This window comes from Haemaphysalis longicornis, unplaced genomic scaffold (genome assembly GCF_048455015.1).
Source record: "Haemaphysalis longicornis isolate Haplotype H1 unplaced genomic scaffold, Haemaphysalis longicornis Haplotype H1 scaffold_10, whole genome shotgun sequence".
Classification (NCBI taxonomy): Eukaryota; Metazoa; Arthropoda; class Arachnida; order Ixodida; family Ixodidae; genus Haemaphysalis; species Haemaphysalis longicornis.
The window spans coordinates 92,846,593-92,863,237 of NW_027526204.1; the positions used below are offsets into that span (position 1 = coordinate 92,846,593).

Sequence of the window (16,645 nt, forward strand, 5' to 3'; positions counted from 1 at the left end):
GCAGTTTAAAATGTGGAAAATGATGTTGCTTTTTAGTAGAATCAGTACTTTCGTTTTGGTATGACTGATTGGGTAACCTTGTAGCCACTAGGGACCCCTACCACTGGCTCTCACAGTGGTATATATAGCGCGAATATCCACTTTAACGTAATGCAATAAATATTTTTAGTGCTTCTACGAGTCCTGTTGCTGTGAGCTGGGGTTCGGACCTGTAGTTCTAGCTTTACTATTAAATACCACAGAGACAGCCTTACTAAAGCGGCTGTTCTTTCAAAATTTTATGTATTGCTCCGTCATGATGCTAACAAGATTTTAATAAGACAACACAGAATTGGACCACAATCTGACGAGACAAAACTAGCATGTTACGGGATTGCTGCAAATGGCAACCCGCTGACCTAGCCCGCGAACATTTGTTACGGTGAATGGAGGAGCACTGGTGCGATGTCGGCACACGAATTCAGGACGTTGCGTTGGGTTCGAACCTGAATACTTTTATTTTATTGCGTGTCAGTATACTGTAAAGCCCTACCAGCGTAGTTTTAAGAACTTCAGGAAAGGATATTACATGTGTCCTAACAGTCAAAAAACAGTTTCCGGTAACATAGCATGAATAGTTGTCATCTTTGACAAGGATACCAGGATATGCATGGTTTCAAGCCCACGCTCATACCACTGAAAACACACAGCTAACCCCTAACGCCCACTCCGAAAAAGTGGGCTACGCAGAGTGTGGTTCGTTGAAGCCGCCTGAAGGAAAAGCCAGAAGAAAGTAATTATTGTATGGGATATATATACCCTACAACGTGTCCAATGGCTTTGGAACCCTTACCCTGGTGAATAAGACATTCCGAGAATATCTATGCAATACCTCTAATAATTTGCGGAGGGATTGGACTTCCTGCAATGAACACATTTCCCAAGCTGCTAATGTCCAAAGTGGATGGTAGTCCTTTTTGTACCAGATGTATATCATGCGTGGGGTATAGCACTAGGTGCGCACCTAAAAGAGGTCGCAAAAATCAGGGTAAGTTTCCAAAACCAAACCTAATAATAACATTGCTTTAAGCGATGGTTAAGATATTTCCTCAGTGCTTTACTGCTTATTTTAAAACAGGGCTTCACAACTAAACAACGTGCATTTTTGGTTTGCAAAGCCCCTTGCCTCACCTAGCACTCAGCTTGAGATTGTTTAAATTGTCTTTCAAATAAAACTAGAAAATTTTTCTTGTGGCTGCTAAAGTTTAGGACACAGAGAGAGCCTTAATTTTTTTCAGTATAACGTTTAACGCGCCTGAGTGTCTTTCCTGTATGACCTCCATGAAGCCTATGAAACAACGTGCCGCCTCTCGTATGTTCTGCCTGACAAGCGGGAGAAGTTTATATTTCAGATTTCAGTAAGGAAGGAGTCCTGGTGCTTGTAAAGTAGCACTCTATTGAGTAGGCATTTGTGCCATAAAAGACAAAAAAACATTTTCAAGCAAGCTGTGAAATTAGGGCGCCTTTGTTAAGATTTCTGTGCCATTTGTATAAAATAAAAACCTCCAAATATTTCCCAAGTAGTGCGGACGAAACTGCTAGCTTTGCTCTTAAATTTTGGTAGCACATTTCATTCACTATTTTCTTAGTATTGCTGCCATAATCACTGCATCACATGACGCGACAGTATAATACAGGACGCATTTTGATGTATAGGCTACGAACCTCACGAAGCTGGGTACATTTTTTTGCACGATATGGCTAGGGTAATATGGTAGCGTACGATAGGCTCAAACGCGAGCAGACAGTCGGCAAGTAAAACATATGAGGCAAGTCTGCGCGAGGGGAAATATGCAGTACGGTTTTTATCAGAAAAACGGTAATATGAATCGGTGACAAATCGATTCATCATATCGATTACAGTAAAGCGATAATATATAATAATGAAAATTGATTACAGTATATGCAAATGCATTTACTGAAGCCTTCAGTAACGTGGTGGCTGACGAAGCAGTGCTGCCTACACATCAACCAATGCGCACAAATTCAGTTGACCGAATCGCACTCTTCATCTTCTTAAGACGACGGGCTGCCGCTAACCGTACAGTTTTAAATTTTGCCCCCTAAATTCAGCAAAAAAAAGTAATAGCTTCTGCAAACTGTGGCAGTGCATCATTATTCATGGAGGTATCGTGTTTGCGAAAACATTCAAGCAAGTTTGCTGCAAGCAGGTGTGCAATCCCGCTGTGCAGAAAAAGGGACATGAGCTGGAGGACTTGGTAAGGTGTCAACTTGACAACAGGTATTCAAAACACAAGAGCTAAAGGCAGCTGCGTTAGCCCGACTTCAATTAGTGCCACCAATAGGAAGTTCGAGCGGCTTTCTGTCATAGGCCAACCACCATATTCTCAGTGTGTGGCCAGCCATAATTTTGGTTTGAATTAATGGTTCCGATATTTTGCCATAGGCCTCGGTGCTCTGTATGAGCGTTATAATATGGGCGTTCTGTAGGTGCCTTATCATTTTCCTTTTGGCAAATAATAGGAGTAAGGGCAGTAATTGTTCTGGTGCATCGTGTCATTTCCGACTTTGGTGGGCGCCAAGCAAAACTTTTGTTCTCAATATTTTAAATAAAACCTGGTACACCAGATGTCACCTCCGCCTCTTTGGATTCATTTTCGGCGTAGTAGTTCGTCACTGTTGCAAAGACGGAACGCACAACAGAGCAGAAATTTGCACTAACTGTGGCTTTCTTACGCATACGTGTGGCGATGTCTTCATGCTTTTGCAAATAAGTACAAATTCTGCTCTACCAGCATTTATATACAAAACATAGTATCATTGTCGTCGTACGCATTTAGGCTCTCTAGAAGTAGAAAGTTCTGCAATGTTTTTAGAGGTACGTGTTACCATACCAATAGGGCTGACCCAAAAAATCAAAATATAAGCGGGGCTTCTTACAACAAAGTTGTATACATTTACGACCCAACGGTTTCGTCGCCGTGGGAAAAAGATCTTTGCGCGCCAAAAGCTGATTCGCCAAAATCTAAAACGCCGTGCTAATGCGCCAGGCCAATCGCGAATACAACATACTGCTCAGAATTCGTTTACTGAATACAACACAACAAGCATCGAAACCGCATTATCGAGATAAAGGACTTGTAAACAATGTACCCCCGCCCTCTAATTATGTTTAAGATTATGTTTGCAGATTATCTTTGAAGGCTACGCCGAGCTAGTTTCCCTAAATAGAGCAGTTCTTGCCCAAGACGACGAGAGCATGCGTCTTTCTAGGCAGACCCAGCATTTGCCTCCTTTTGGACACACTTCTGCTGAAAAGCTGTTCCACGCGTTATTTTTGGTTGGCATTCGAAACGACGTCAGACGCTCGCAGCCATAGGGCAGGGAGGACAAGGTAAGCCTACCAAAGTTGACCGACTCAAGCGCATAAACAACAAAATAGCGGCGCCCATGAACCATCGCAGTGTAAAAATGCCACTTAATGCGAACTGGCCAAGGATCGCGGCGGCGGCACGGAACATTAGGAGAAAAGAGTGCCGGTACTATCTTCCTTTATCTAGTGGCAATACCGACCGCCAGCGACAAGCCCGCCGAGAGGACCAGAAACATTTTATGCCCCCTCCATCGACATTTGTAGTGGTTTACAACAGCTTCTCTGGGCATCCACTTTCGCAGTGCAGGATGGCGACCAATGTTTTTTACAAACTAACGCATTGGTTACACCCTTCACTCTAATTGTGATTGCTCTTACCTTGTACTTTTGTATGAACGGTAGAACTGATTGCAGGTCTATAGGTGCGAGAATTACGGCCTCCACAAAGTGAGTGAATGCCATAAAACAAACCCAAAATGGGGAGCCGTGCATAGCAGGAATGTAGATGAGCCACACACCACCCTTTTTTATTCGTGGGTTTTTGTACCTGCAAATGTGTGTTTAGCGACAGAACTGGTTAATTATAAGTTGCAGTCGCGAGCGACCAACACGGTACTTTTCCGAATACAAACACATGAAGAAAGCCCGAAAACACTTTCGTCTAAAAAGGCTAAAAATTACGGGTAAGCTTAGCCTACATCACAGCAAATTCCGTCTCTGCTTAAACGTGAGCTATGAAAGAAAAAAAATTGTAGGAGCTATAGCAAGAATGTTGCGAACGGGCGGCGGGGGGTATGTGGTCCTCCTGCTTGATTGTGCTATCTTCCTTTACACGTTTTCAACCAGGGCAATATGATTATGTCATAACACGTTGGATATGCAGCTCATTCAAACAAAAAAATTAAAGGAGGTCCAAGGAGGCCTCCATTTTGTCAGTTAATTCGCTTTCGTTAGCTTTCAAGGGTCTTTTAAAAGCCAGTCTCTCTCACCATTAAGAACGTACTTTCGTTTCTACTATAGCGTTGAAAAGAATACCACAACGTTAAAATATTTGCTTGCATCAAATGCTGCCAGTTTCCACCTGAATTTTTTAACACCCTTGTTTCTGAATGCGTGTCAGAGTCTTCATCTTCAGAACCAAAAGTGCCCTCTAGGTGTGCACGCCCTCTTTGGTCACCTCTGGCAGAATGCAGACTGCAATAGAACCGTTCAGGGCCGCCGCTCGCAAATATATACACCTTTCGCTGTCTTCTCACCCAGCCTCCCCTTTTTCCTCGAGATCATCGCTAATAGACACGGCCCCAGTCGGTGTTTTACCTTGACTCGCCAGTGCCAGCTGCCCCCCCCCCCCCGCTTTCACCATGCGTGTCAGGACTGTCTAGCATGGAAAGGCAAAAAATGTTGACTTGTCTTCAGCCTCCATCGATTTCATTACGGCTCCACCTCACCCAGCCATTAAGGAGACCGCTGCAATGACGCTGTCTACTACGAGCTGCTTTCCATGGACAACCTTCTCTGCAGCTGGCTGTGTCAGCCTACCTTACAGCTGTTGCTTTTCGTAGCTTGTACCACTGTACGACCTACGTGCATGACACCACTTCGTTCCCTGCGCCGAGGAGTTCCTGTTCTTCTTCGCGGTATAGACGATCCTACTAGCCCCAACTCAACTACTTTTCAATCTTGGATAAAACCATTGCGAACTCAGACGAAGACCAAAGAAGTGCAACACAAGGACAGCCGTTGTGTTGCACTTCCTTCGGCTTCGTTTTTGTTCGCGCTGGTTTTATCCAAGAATGTCTTTCCAACTAAACCAGCTTGCAACCCTCTTGTACTTTTCAATGCTGCTCGGCGGGCCTGTGTTGATTCGCTTAACAAGCGACAATTTATCTGCTTTTAGTGCTCTTAAAGAGGACGTTGGTCAGCATGGAGGACATCCGCTCCTTCTGTTCCTCGCCTTCACTCTGCTAAAACTCACCCGTACATACTTGTCGCGCGAGACTGCAACATTTCTACTAGCTTTTTAAGCAGGCGTGTAATATCGTCCTAACGAAAACCAAATAAACAAAAAAATCGCGCCATTCCACCCCGTGAATGTGGTTGAAAAGCAAAGCTGTAAACGGCACCCAGTACGATTACCCTTGCGACGTCACTTAAATTCACTCACATCGCTCAACAAATAGCAAAACCAGAGAGAAGTGAAATGCACTTAACCACACCATTTATTACTTAAAAGAGATATTCTTGTTAAGGTTAAATCAATGCATAAAGCATGAACGGTGTTTCGTTGAGTTGTATTGGTGTAGCACAAGAGTGGAAACTTTTTTTATAAAATTAAAGTACGCTCTAACCCGGTGTTTGACGATCTGTCTTCTCCGTCTCTGCGCCGCGGACGGAGACGACGAGATTTGCGGCAGAAAGGAGGAGGAGGAAGAAAGAGGAAGACTGCAGCCCTGAGGAGTGATTCCTTCTTCTGTGGGGCCCATATGCAGTCCGCGCGGCCTGGGTTCTGTCCATCCGAGGTAGAGAGGGCCTGGACAGCAGTATCTCCCATTGCTCTTGTTGGGTAGTTGACGGAAACAGAGGAGGGTGCTCAGGGCTAAAGTCGCACACCCCGATTTCGGAGCGGAGTGTTCCTACTTCTGAGCAAAATTTACATTCAGCGTCGTAGCGATTCGGATACATTAAGTGAAGACGCGTAGGCTGTGGGAAGGAGCCCGGATTGTATGAGCCGTAGGGTAGTTTGTTGTTCTCTGGAAAGGTCAGGGTAAGGCGAAAGTACGGTCTTTCTCAGAAGGCGATAATGCTGGGTTATCTCCCTGAACGTGACAAGCGGGTGACTGTCCTCGTGCAGCTCCATAGCACGGGAGGTAAAAGCGCAGGCTTGTTGGGTGGGCGTATTTGTTGCCCTCCATTAAAACGTGAGGGGTGTCCAAATGAGCTGAAAGGAACCGTTTGGGGAGTGGTTGTTTAGCACGCGCAGTGCAGGTCAGGACACCCAACCCTACTGGTAATTCCAGTAGGCTTGCTAGCAATCGATGACTACCCTCCGAACCCCTGGTTGAGCGAGAGGCAAGGTGATGGCTGCCTCTTCTGCTGCCGTCATTTCTTGGGTCCTAAGCGATGTACACGCAAGGAGGTTGGTTCTGGAGGTAGCCACGATGATGGCGTATTGCTGCCCTCGATGTTTGGAGGCGTCTGTGTAGATAACTGCATGATCCCCACCGAGGGTGGTGTTTAGCGCTTGAGCCCGTGCTTTTCGGTGACCCTCGTCATGTCAGGGGTTCATATTTCAAAGCAAAGGGAGCAGCTTTATTTTTACTCGCCGAGAGTCTGGGAGTACGTCAAGCGGAGTGACATTCTGGGCTGCCCAGCCAATCTGGTGAAGCATGCGGTTACCCATCGCAGTTCTGAGTCGGACCTTCTGGTTAGAAAGATGGCCTTCTAGCAGCTCTTCCACCGTGTTGTGGAGCCCCGTGCTAAGCAACCTCTGTGTGGACGCACTCATGAGAAGACCAATGGCCTGCTCGACCGCCTTTCTAATCATTATATAAGCCATCTCTATGTCTTCCTTGTCGAGAAGAAGACAGGGGGTTGACGTAAGTAACTCTCGAGAGGACAAAAGCTTCAATTAATCGAAAGGTACCGGATTCCTTTAGGCCTCGCTTCTTAGTGACAACTCGCCTGATCATTTGCATGATTTGCTTAATGCTGTTTTTGAGGCGCTGCATGGAGACGTCACTCTTGGTGTTAGCCTCGAGATGTAGGCCCAGTATCTCGATGCTGGGACTTGGAGTGATGGCCTGGCCATCAAGGAGTATTTGAATGTATTCCTTCGTTTGGCGTGAGGGCGGACGACAAGGAGCTGTGATTGTTTACGTGAACACTGGAGGCCACAGGCTTTAGCACATTACACCACCTGTCTTCCCAGTCTGCGCGTGGGCTCGTAGCTAAATCGGTAAGACAACAAGCTCTCGCTTTGTTAGTCTATTAGCTCCAGGTTCGATTCCCAGCGGTGCCGGTAAATTCTTTTATTTGTTCTGTGAGTTTTCTGGTGACACCAACGGTCGCGAAAGAACCCTTGGGGGGTAGAGGTAAAAAGCTTTGCTTTAAAATATGTGCTCGTCACTACTCTTGATCTGACATACCCTGTCTGTGGCTCTGCTGTCCTGCGCTGCAGTGCACGGGGTTGAGAGGAGAAAAGCACACTCAACTCCATTTTAGATGCGACGCTGAGATCACCTCTTGTCAGCGGCCCTGTCCTTCTTGCGTGCGTCCGTCGTCGTCGTGGGCGTCGGCGTCCGCACTCACCTCCGCTCACCCCCTCTCCTCTCCGATAGCGAACACTCTCTCGCGAGGGGCATTGGATTGGATTCGATTGGCTTGGCTTGAATTGGATTTGGATTGGATTGGATTAAAGTGGATTGTGTTGGATTGTGCTGCGTCATAGCCGCGGCAGACGCACTGGGGCCGGCGCCTGCCCAGGTGAGAGCGAACACTCTCTCTCAACATCTGCGGGTGTGTGGCCCAGCGCGCTCTCACTCCTCCGGTGGGCGGCGCTGCGCGCGGTGCTACGTATGTGCAGTACTCTCTCTCTCCGTGGTCTCCTCTCCTTCGGGCGCGCTGCGCATATAACCGGTGTGCCGGTCACCGGCGGCCTTTCGGTCGACGGTTGCTCTCTGCTTGCGCTTGAACCCCCCTCAGCGTCGCATCACACCAGGGTTCCCGCGAGGGGAGGTGGGCGTAATTTTTTTCCTGTTCACTAATGAGTGGCGTAGTGCCATACGGCAGCGCTACTTACTCTGCCTTGTCGAGTATAATTTTGAATCTATTTGACAAGGGGAAAACAATGGTAATTTTATTTACACTATTGTTATAGTACGTTGGGGCTTAAATAACCTTAATCTGAAGCTAAAAAAAACGGAGTTAAATTGAGCTCTTGATATATTTATATGCCTCTGAAATGTGCAGCGGGATGCTGAAATAGAGTGAATTGTCCAGTGCGGATACGTATCCTACTTATACATATTACCTATAAATCCAGCTAACGTTTTGTGAGGAGTGAAGCATTATTGCAAACACTGTGAAACATTCACTATGAGAACTTAAGGTTTTCAGTTTCGGTGCGGCTAAAACTTCTTTTCTTGGGGACTGTCACGTGCAAGGCATTAAATTAAATTTGCATCTCCATCCAAAGTGCGAATAACTTGCGCAGGACAAACGGCACATGAATTACACTAATTTTTAGCGCTTGCAACTGACTTTCGTAAAACTACGCAACCAATCAACTAGAAATATTAACTGCACATGCTCGTTTATACACTCAGCATTATTAATGCCGGAAATTCGTTTTGTCAAAAGTTTTGGTCGCGACATCGAAATTTGGCAGCGACGGAGTTTTAACTCTTCTTCGCAGTTTTTTGCCCGCAACACGAATCGCCGGTTGAGTATTGTAAACATTATAATTCCTTCAAATGGTAACGAAACGACCTTACTCACACGGCACACACGAGCGAAGCTAGGAAATTTTGATGGGTTATAAGAGCCACTTTTGGGAGACATGTTGAACCACTGGGCATAAACACGGTGAAAACATCGTGGAGTTCGGACAAGCCGGTCGTTTGTAGTTGTTTCGGGGTGTTCCTTTGACCTTGGCCAAATTCACCATGCCGTCGTAATCACCCGTTGTCACCAGCGCCTGCAAGCATACGGGGTTGCCAATGCGTCACGTATCAAAGAAACATTTAATCAGTATTAATCACATTGCCTATGTCGCCCATTGTAAATCTGTAATCTTGATTCTTATGCGCCCAATTCATACGGTTGCCTTCTTATAGGAACCGAAGCACCCTTTACGCCGATGGTACACTTATTTATTATGTTTGCTGCTTCATTGGTGCGGCAAGGCGCCTCGGATGCTGCGACGGCGGCTCTAAAAATGCTGATATAGCAGACACACAGGCGGAAGGTCGCGATGCTTGGCGCTGTCATATTCAGGGACATCTATTGCCCAAATTATCGGGGACATATTCCTCATGGAGATTAAACGAGGCACAATGACCGATACTTCACATCCCCGACACATGAGACGCACGAAAAATTGATCGGCTTGCAGGTATTTACACGACCATATTTTCTACACCATAATTGTAACATAAACCTATACCTGAACAGTAGCAGCAGCGCTGGTTTTTATTTAGCCATACTTTTTTATTATTCTGCAGTAGTATTTTATATTCCGGTAGATTACAACTGCATTCCTAAGATAAAAAACATTGTCTTGTGTCCTTATTCTAGTGGCTAGAAGCAAGTATAAAACCTACGTTGGCGCCAAGGCTTTCTGTTATGATATCAGGTAGCGTGAGCAACATGTCTTTGGGTAATTATGTACAGCGCCGCAACCTTTTAGAGCCGAAAAATTGGCAATATGAGTGCCGCTTGCTATCAACGTCATCTGTAGATATGTCTGAGCGTGTATATTGCTTCCCTAAATCTACGATTAACAGAATGTGTCCTCAACGTTGAGACTTAACGACATGACAAGGGACTAGAAAATCGTAGCCAAGGCACGGTTATTCATTACCCATGGACAGGTAACGATACCCTATAACGCCTTGCGCAGCTACAGGGTAATTTGGATTAGTTGTTCTTTTCAACAGCAGGCAAAAATAATCTCCATACTAACTTCTTAACCACACAGAAACAGCCAGAAAGAGCACAGAAACAGAAATCCGTGGAATGTATTCCACCCGGCGGGCATGTTTTCCTCCACTTTTTCTTTCTTTCAAAAATCTACACTGTTTTAAGGATAATACATGAGTTACAACATTTTCCGCTTTGCTTTCCTTGGCTTTCTTTACTGCCACCCTTATCTCTGTCTTCATTCAAGGAGCCCTTATTTCCAATTCTGATTCGCTATATATATACAGATGCATAACTCTACTCCAAAATCCAAAACAATTTTAGAATAAGGGCAAGCTAGCAAAGGGCATAATAGGTTTTTCACGTACCTTTACAGACGTTAACCCGCCGCAGGCCAGCTTACAGTAGCCGCACTTGACACATCACAGAAAATAAGTGTGGGCTTTGTCATGCTCAGGACACCCTCTGCTTCTCCTGAACAAGTGCTAGAAAATTGGGGTAGCGAATGTGTAAATATCGCTTTCCTACATCAACAAGGACCAGCAAAAAACAAGCAATTGTTTTAGAACCCTAAACTCAGAGTGTAATACAAACTCAACCGTTTCTACCTATCTGAACAACGCAGAGATTCGGAACCCCCTCTGCTAACGTGGTTAGGGTAAACAAAACAATTTAGAGGATATGTGCGAATTTTGTTGTGCCAGATTACGGGAATTTCTATACCAAAAATTGATCCAGGTATTTTTCTGTTTGATTATCCTCTAAGCCGATTCATAACACCACGTGGGACGGCGCATTTGAAAGTTATTATGTAGGCAACAAGCATGTCCGTGAACCTATTTAACAGACAAAAACTGTACGTTCACACCAACATTTTTATGTTATTCCACAACTTACGACGTCTGAAAATTTTGAACGCTGATTTATTGAGAAAACAACAAAGAGATAAAGACGGTAGCCTATACCGAAAAAAGCATCAACGATTGGCGGGACCTCCCTGAGGTTATTTGGAGAGTGACTGTCCGATACGTAAGATATGTCGCCCTACTTTCTGACGTTACATGTGTATCCAGGCAATATATTACTATACTGTAAAACAAAATGCCCCGGGTAGAAAAATGCATAATGTAGCCGCAACTATAGGTTGAGCAAGTTAGCTCCGTCCTCCATTTAAGAAAGAAGTGAAGTTATTTTATTCTAATGTATTAGAATAACGTACTGCAATAGGAAATCGTAATTCAAAAGCCTCAAGAAGAACCTCTGAAGGCGGGGTGGCATCTCACAAATCCCTTTAGCAGCAATGGACAGAGGGGTTTATGGTCAGTTTCAATGATGATTTTGTGACACTACACGAATTTGTGAAACATCTCGCAGCCGAAAGAAATGCTGAGGTGCTCTTTTTCAATGTGCGCGTAACGCTGTTAAGTTTGCGTTAGCGCACGGGATGCATAGGCCACTGGTCGCCACTCGCTACCATGGTGACACTGCAAGAGGGCTGCGCCCACGCCGTCTTTTGATGCGTCGCACGTTATCTAGGACTGCTTCCGGGGATCAAAAATAGCAAGCATCGGAGTCGTGCTTAGAATCTGCGAAATGGTTTTCCACTCGTTCCGGTGGCTGTCAGTCCATTCAAACACCGCGCGCTGTTTGATAAGCGCACGCAGAAGCACAGTCCGCTCAGACAAGCGTGGCACGTACTTGGCAAAGTAATTGAGCACACCGAGCATGCGCTGAACGTCGCATCTTTTTTTGGGCTCCGGCGTTTCAAGCACGCTTTTTGCAAGCTTTGGGTCTGGCGATATGCCTTCACGCCCTATTATATCGCGAAGAAACTATTTCTGTAACCCCAAACTTGAACTTTTTTTCCGTTGAACGTTAAGGCTGCTTTTTCAGCCGCCTTCAAGGTTGCCAACAGTCTCTGATCATGTTCTTCTTTGCTTGCTCCCCACACCAACACGTCATCGATGTACACATGAACACCGCGAAGGTCCTCAAACACTTGACTTGTCGCTCTTTGGAAAACTTCGGGCGCTGCGGGGATGCCGAATGGCAATCGGAGGTAACGGTACCTACCAAATGGGGTAGCAAAAGTCCATATTTTGGATGTCTGTTCGTCAAGTGCAATCTAGTGAAAGCCTGAATTCGCGTCCGAGAAACTAAACACAGTGGCCCCCGCCAATTCCCCTTCCATGTCCTCACGTCTCGGAAGCTGGTAGTGCTCTCTTTTGATGTGCTCGTTAATTTTTCCCGGGCAGATGCAAATCCGAATTCTGCCGTCCTTTTTCTTCACAGTGACCAAGGGGCTTACCCATTCCATGAGCTCGTTTTTCTTTGGCGATGATATTCTCGCGCTCCAGTCTTTGCAGCTCCTCCTGAAGGGGCTCCCGCAGGGACAGGGGGACACGCCACGCTGGTTGCACCACAGGAACAGGTGTTTGTTGCAAGACAATGCTGTACGGTTGCTTCAGGCATCCTAAACCCTGAAAAAGGTGCTTGAAATTTTTAACCTGTCCATACTCTGAAGCACCTATTGGCCACTTTGCGCTGAAAAAGGTCCAGGGCTTCACTCGCATCCACTCTGAGTATGGCTTGACGACCATTTTTCACGACAAAGAACCGCACTGTGGTGGAAGCATTGCCGATGGTCACTTTCTGCGACGTTGCTCTGAAGTGCGCTATGACGCCTCCGTTCTAGGCCCGTAGCACCGAGCTGTTAGCCGTCAGTTGCTCGGCAGCACGCAGTTTCCTGTACACTGAAAATGGGAGAAGGCTGGCCTGTGACCTGGTGTCTACTTTGAAAGAGACCTTTTTGCCCGCAACCTCAGCTTCAACCATCCAGTCTTTGCTTCCTCCCTTCCCAACGCCGACCTCAAGGATTACGAAGTTATCATCAAAGTCGTCTTTGCGGACATCGGCGATTTTAGATGCTCCTGGACAGCACAATTGCAAAATGGTGAAGCAAGTGGCACACGTTACATTTCTTTCCGTATGCCGGGCACTGCCGCGGTCTGTGGCGCTGGTAGCACTTTTCGCAGCGGTACAGAGTGTTGCTGTACCGGGCATTTTTGCTTTTTGGTACAGATGCGGGCCCGGCAATGGTATCAATATTGCTGTGCGTAGCGCCCCAGACCTCGTCTCTTTGCGTCACAGATTCGGCTACCTTGCAAAATTCTTCTGCCTTCCCTAACGTTAACTGCTGTTCACGAAGCATTTTTTCGCGCAACTTCGGGTTATTCGTGCCGAACACTATTTGGTCCCGGATCATAGAATCACGCTGGTCTCCAAAATTGCACTGCCCAGCTTGCTTCTTCAAGTCTCGAACAAATTTTTCAAACGGTTCTCCGTCTGCTTGCTTCCTCGAGCGGAACACATATCGTTCATGCACTTCGTAGCTCACCTCGGAACAGTAGGACTGGACCTTGCTAACAACGCTTGCGTAGTCTTCCTTGCATTCCTGTGCTTCAAACGTGAAGGTGTTGAACACGTCCAAGGCGTCGTCAGCCGCCACGCTCAGGAGAAGCGCCGCTTTTGCCGCTTCACTCCGAGGTTCCTCTTTCGTTGTGGTCGCCACGAGAAACAGGTCAAACTTCTGTTTGAAGCGTGTCCATTGCTCGGAGAGGTTGCCGGTCAGTTGCAACGGTGGCGGAGCCTTCAGTAGTCCCATCGTTGCCGTTGCACCGATCCCACTTCTGACACCACGTATTGTTAGCGACGTGCGGCTCGTAAAGGATCGAGGCAACTCCATGATGGCAGGAACAAGAATGAATGGAGGGTTCATTGGCATGTCATTATATAGGCAAGAGCGTGAAAACAACCCAGAGCACTGCGATTGTCGCGCTGTCGTGATAAAGTTTAGGCACACAGCGCATGCCCGATACAGGCTTCTTGACGACGGGTTGGAGCAGGTCGGGGTCGACGAACAGCCGCGGAGTAGGTCCTGGCTTGTGCTTCGCGGGGTGCTACCGACGGCGTAGAAGTCCCCAAAGCGAGTTGGACTTCTTTTCGGATCACGTCAGTCATTGAGGCGATCTGCGGTTGTGGCGTGGTTGGGAAAAGCCTCTTTAGTTCTTCGCGAACGACAGCACGGATCGTTTCCCGCAAGTCTTCCGTCGCGAATCCAGGGGCGTTGCGGGGTTAGCCAAACACGCGTTCAGTGGTTGATCGTATTGCCTCGAACGCATGCCCAGGGTCCTCTCGATCATCAAAGCCTCGGTCACGAACTCAGCGATGGTTTTGGGCGGGCTGCGAATGAGTCCAACGAAGAGTTCTTGTTTACTCCCCGCATGAGAAAGTGCACCTTCTTCTCTTCTGCGATTTCGGGGTCAGCTCGTCGGAACAGCATCTTCACCTCCTCAATGAACACCACAACACCTTCGTTGGCGTGTTGGATTCGCGTCTGAAACAACACCTCAGCTCGTTCTTTCCGTACGACAGTTGTGAATGCTTTAAAAAATTCCGCTTTGAATATGCTCCATGACGTTAGCGAGCTCTCGTGATTTTCAAACCAGACTTTCAAACACTTTCAACCAGATTTTCAAACACTTGCCTCAGAGTTTCTTCATCATCCCATCGGTTGAAACTTCGAACGCGGTCCAGCTTCTCCAGCCACTCTTCTGGGTCTTCACCAGCGGATCCTCGGGATGATGGGGGCTCCCGACGTTGCTGCAGAACGACGGGAGGATTGGCTTGGTTGACCAAGGTGGTGGTTGCGACGTCTTTCTTCTTCGCTTTCTCCGGTAGTAGACCGAGCTCGGGTGGTAAACCTTGCAGGCGGAGGCTGGCTCTTGTTGGACTGGCTTGGCGGCTTCCAGAGGTTGTAGGGAGCATAAAGGGTGCGTACCCCGCACCTCCACCAGATGTCACGAAGTCAATGACGACGCAGTTGCCTTCAAAGAAAACGGGTTTATTGGAGCAAACTGGTGCTCCCCTAACAATTCAAAAGTGCATAGGCGGCGAAGCAGCAGTCAAGAAAGTGATGTGCTTCGGCGAGCGTCGCAGAATCGAATACCCCGGCGTCTGCTCGGCAGGCTTTTTATCTTTCGGTGCGCGTGGTTCTCAAACCGTCGATTCACATCTAGAACATTTAGATCCAAGAAGAATATTCTAGGCTGTACACGTTAGATCGGAATGATCTTCCTATCAGAAGAGATAACACATGCGGCACAGAAAGAAAGAATGGAACAGGCGCTTCCCTTGGCACACAGATAACACAGACCGGCGGAGCCGGGCGGCAAAGCAAATCGTAAACAAGCAGACCCAATTCATGGTTCACGGCAATATGCATATCTTACCGCCCGGGCCACTTTTATTTCTGGTCAAGCCGATTTTTCCTCCGCAGCTTCGGGGCTTCTCCTCACTGCAGCCGACGGTTATCGCAACGGTTATTCCCCTCGCCACCACCGATGACATTTTCACAAGTTCTGCAGTCGGCTGGCAGTGGTTGTAGCGCCGTTATCAGATTGTTGCAAAGAATCAGCAGCAGCGCGAATGTGTGCAGAAACACCCGAAAGCAGCCAGCACCGCCATTAGCGAGCATGTAGCTGCGGCCTTTGCGGCGTCAACTTCCACCGCGCCCACTCCACGCCCATGGTTGAAACCAAGTTGCTTCGTTGGAACACCGGCGTGAGTACACACTTATCTTTACATTTGAAGCCATTCCAAAGGACAGTGTCGAGTCGGCGGCCCTCGTCGACCAGCTGGTCATAGTTCTTCTGGCTGAAGAATAATAATAAAGCTTATTCTGGCCTCCTAAAAAGTGTTTCTCTGTCCCTTCGCCGGTGGATTTCATGCCTAATTATGCACCCAATACCAGATTGCCGGTTTAGGCTTGCATGAGTTGGGTGTGGAGGGAAGGAGCATGCATGCACACCAGGGCTCAATGCCGCTACAAATCAGCCGATTTTTTATCAGCCGCCTCCTATATACCCTGGCATACATACAAGCGTCCAAGGTCGAGCTGAACAAGATTGATGGCCTCATCCGCAAGGTATACCGCGCCGCCCTGCAGATATCCCCTAACGCATCCACGGGTCGTCTGCTTCAGCTCCAAGTTTTTTAACACCGCCACCGAATTGGTTGAACACCATTTATTACTCCAGAGAAATCGCCTAGAACTAACGGAAACGGGCAAGTCTATTCTCGCTGCTCAGAGCGTTCCGTTGTCCAAACTAGCTACACGTGCCGTGCATATTCCCTTTGAAATTCGCGAAAACATATTCACAAGGCCCCTCCGCCACACATGCACCCCGTCTACAACTCAACGCGCCGCCATGACCGTACACGCGCCTTGGGCCCGGAATTTGCAAAATGGGCCGAAGCGGTGTACTGCGATGCGGCGGAATACCGCCATCACCACGCCTAGGCCTGGTGGTCACGCGCAACTCCGCTTGCACCCCCCTCAGCACGCTTACCGTCTTAACTACCTCCCCCATGACTGCAGAGGAAGCGACCACTGCGCTGGCCCTCACACAACGTCCAACCCGGTCCAAGATAGTCACGGACTCCAAGGTGGCTCTTCTGCATTTTGTACGGGGTACCATCTGTTCTGAAGCCCTCTGCAGCATCCAGAGTAGCCCGCCTCAAAAGATGGTGGAGTTGGTGTGGGCCTCGGCTCACACTGGCCTGCCAGGAAAG

At 47.5% G+C, this 16,645-nt stretch overlaps 1 protein-coding gene across 1 annotated transcript; it reads right to left on the reverse strand.

Moving 5' to 3' along the window:
* Positions 1-12,932: 12,932 nt before the first annotated feature.
* Positions 12,933-13,676, reverse strand: LOC144159940 (uncharacterized). The gene has a single exon (XM_077691587.1). The coding sequence runs from the start codon at positions 13,674-13,676 to the stop codon at positions 12,933-12,935; it is 744 nt and encodes a 247-aa protein (XP_077547713.1).
* Positions 13,677-16,645: the final 2,969 nt, after the last annotated feature.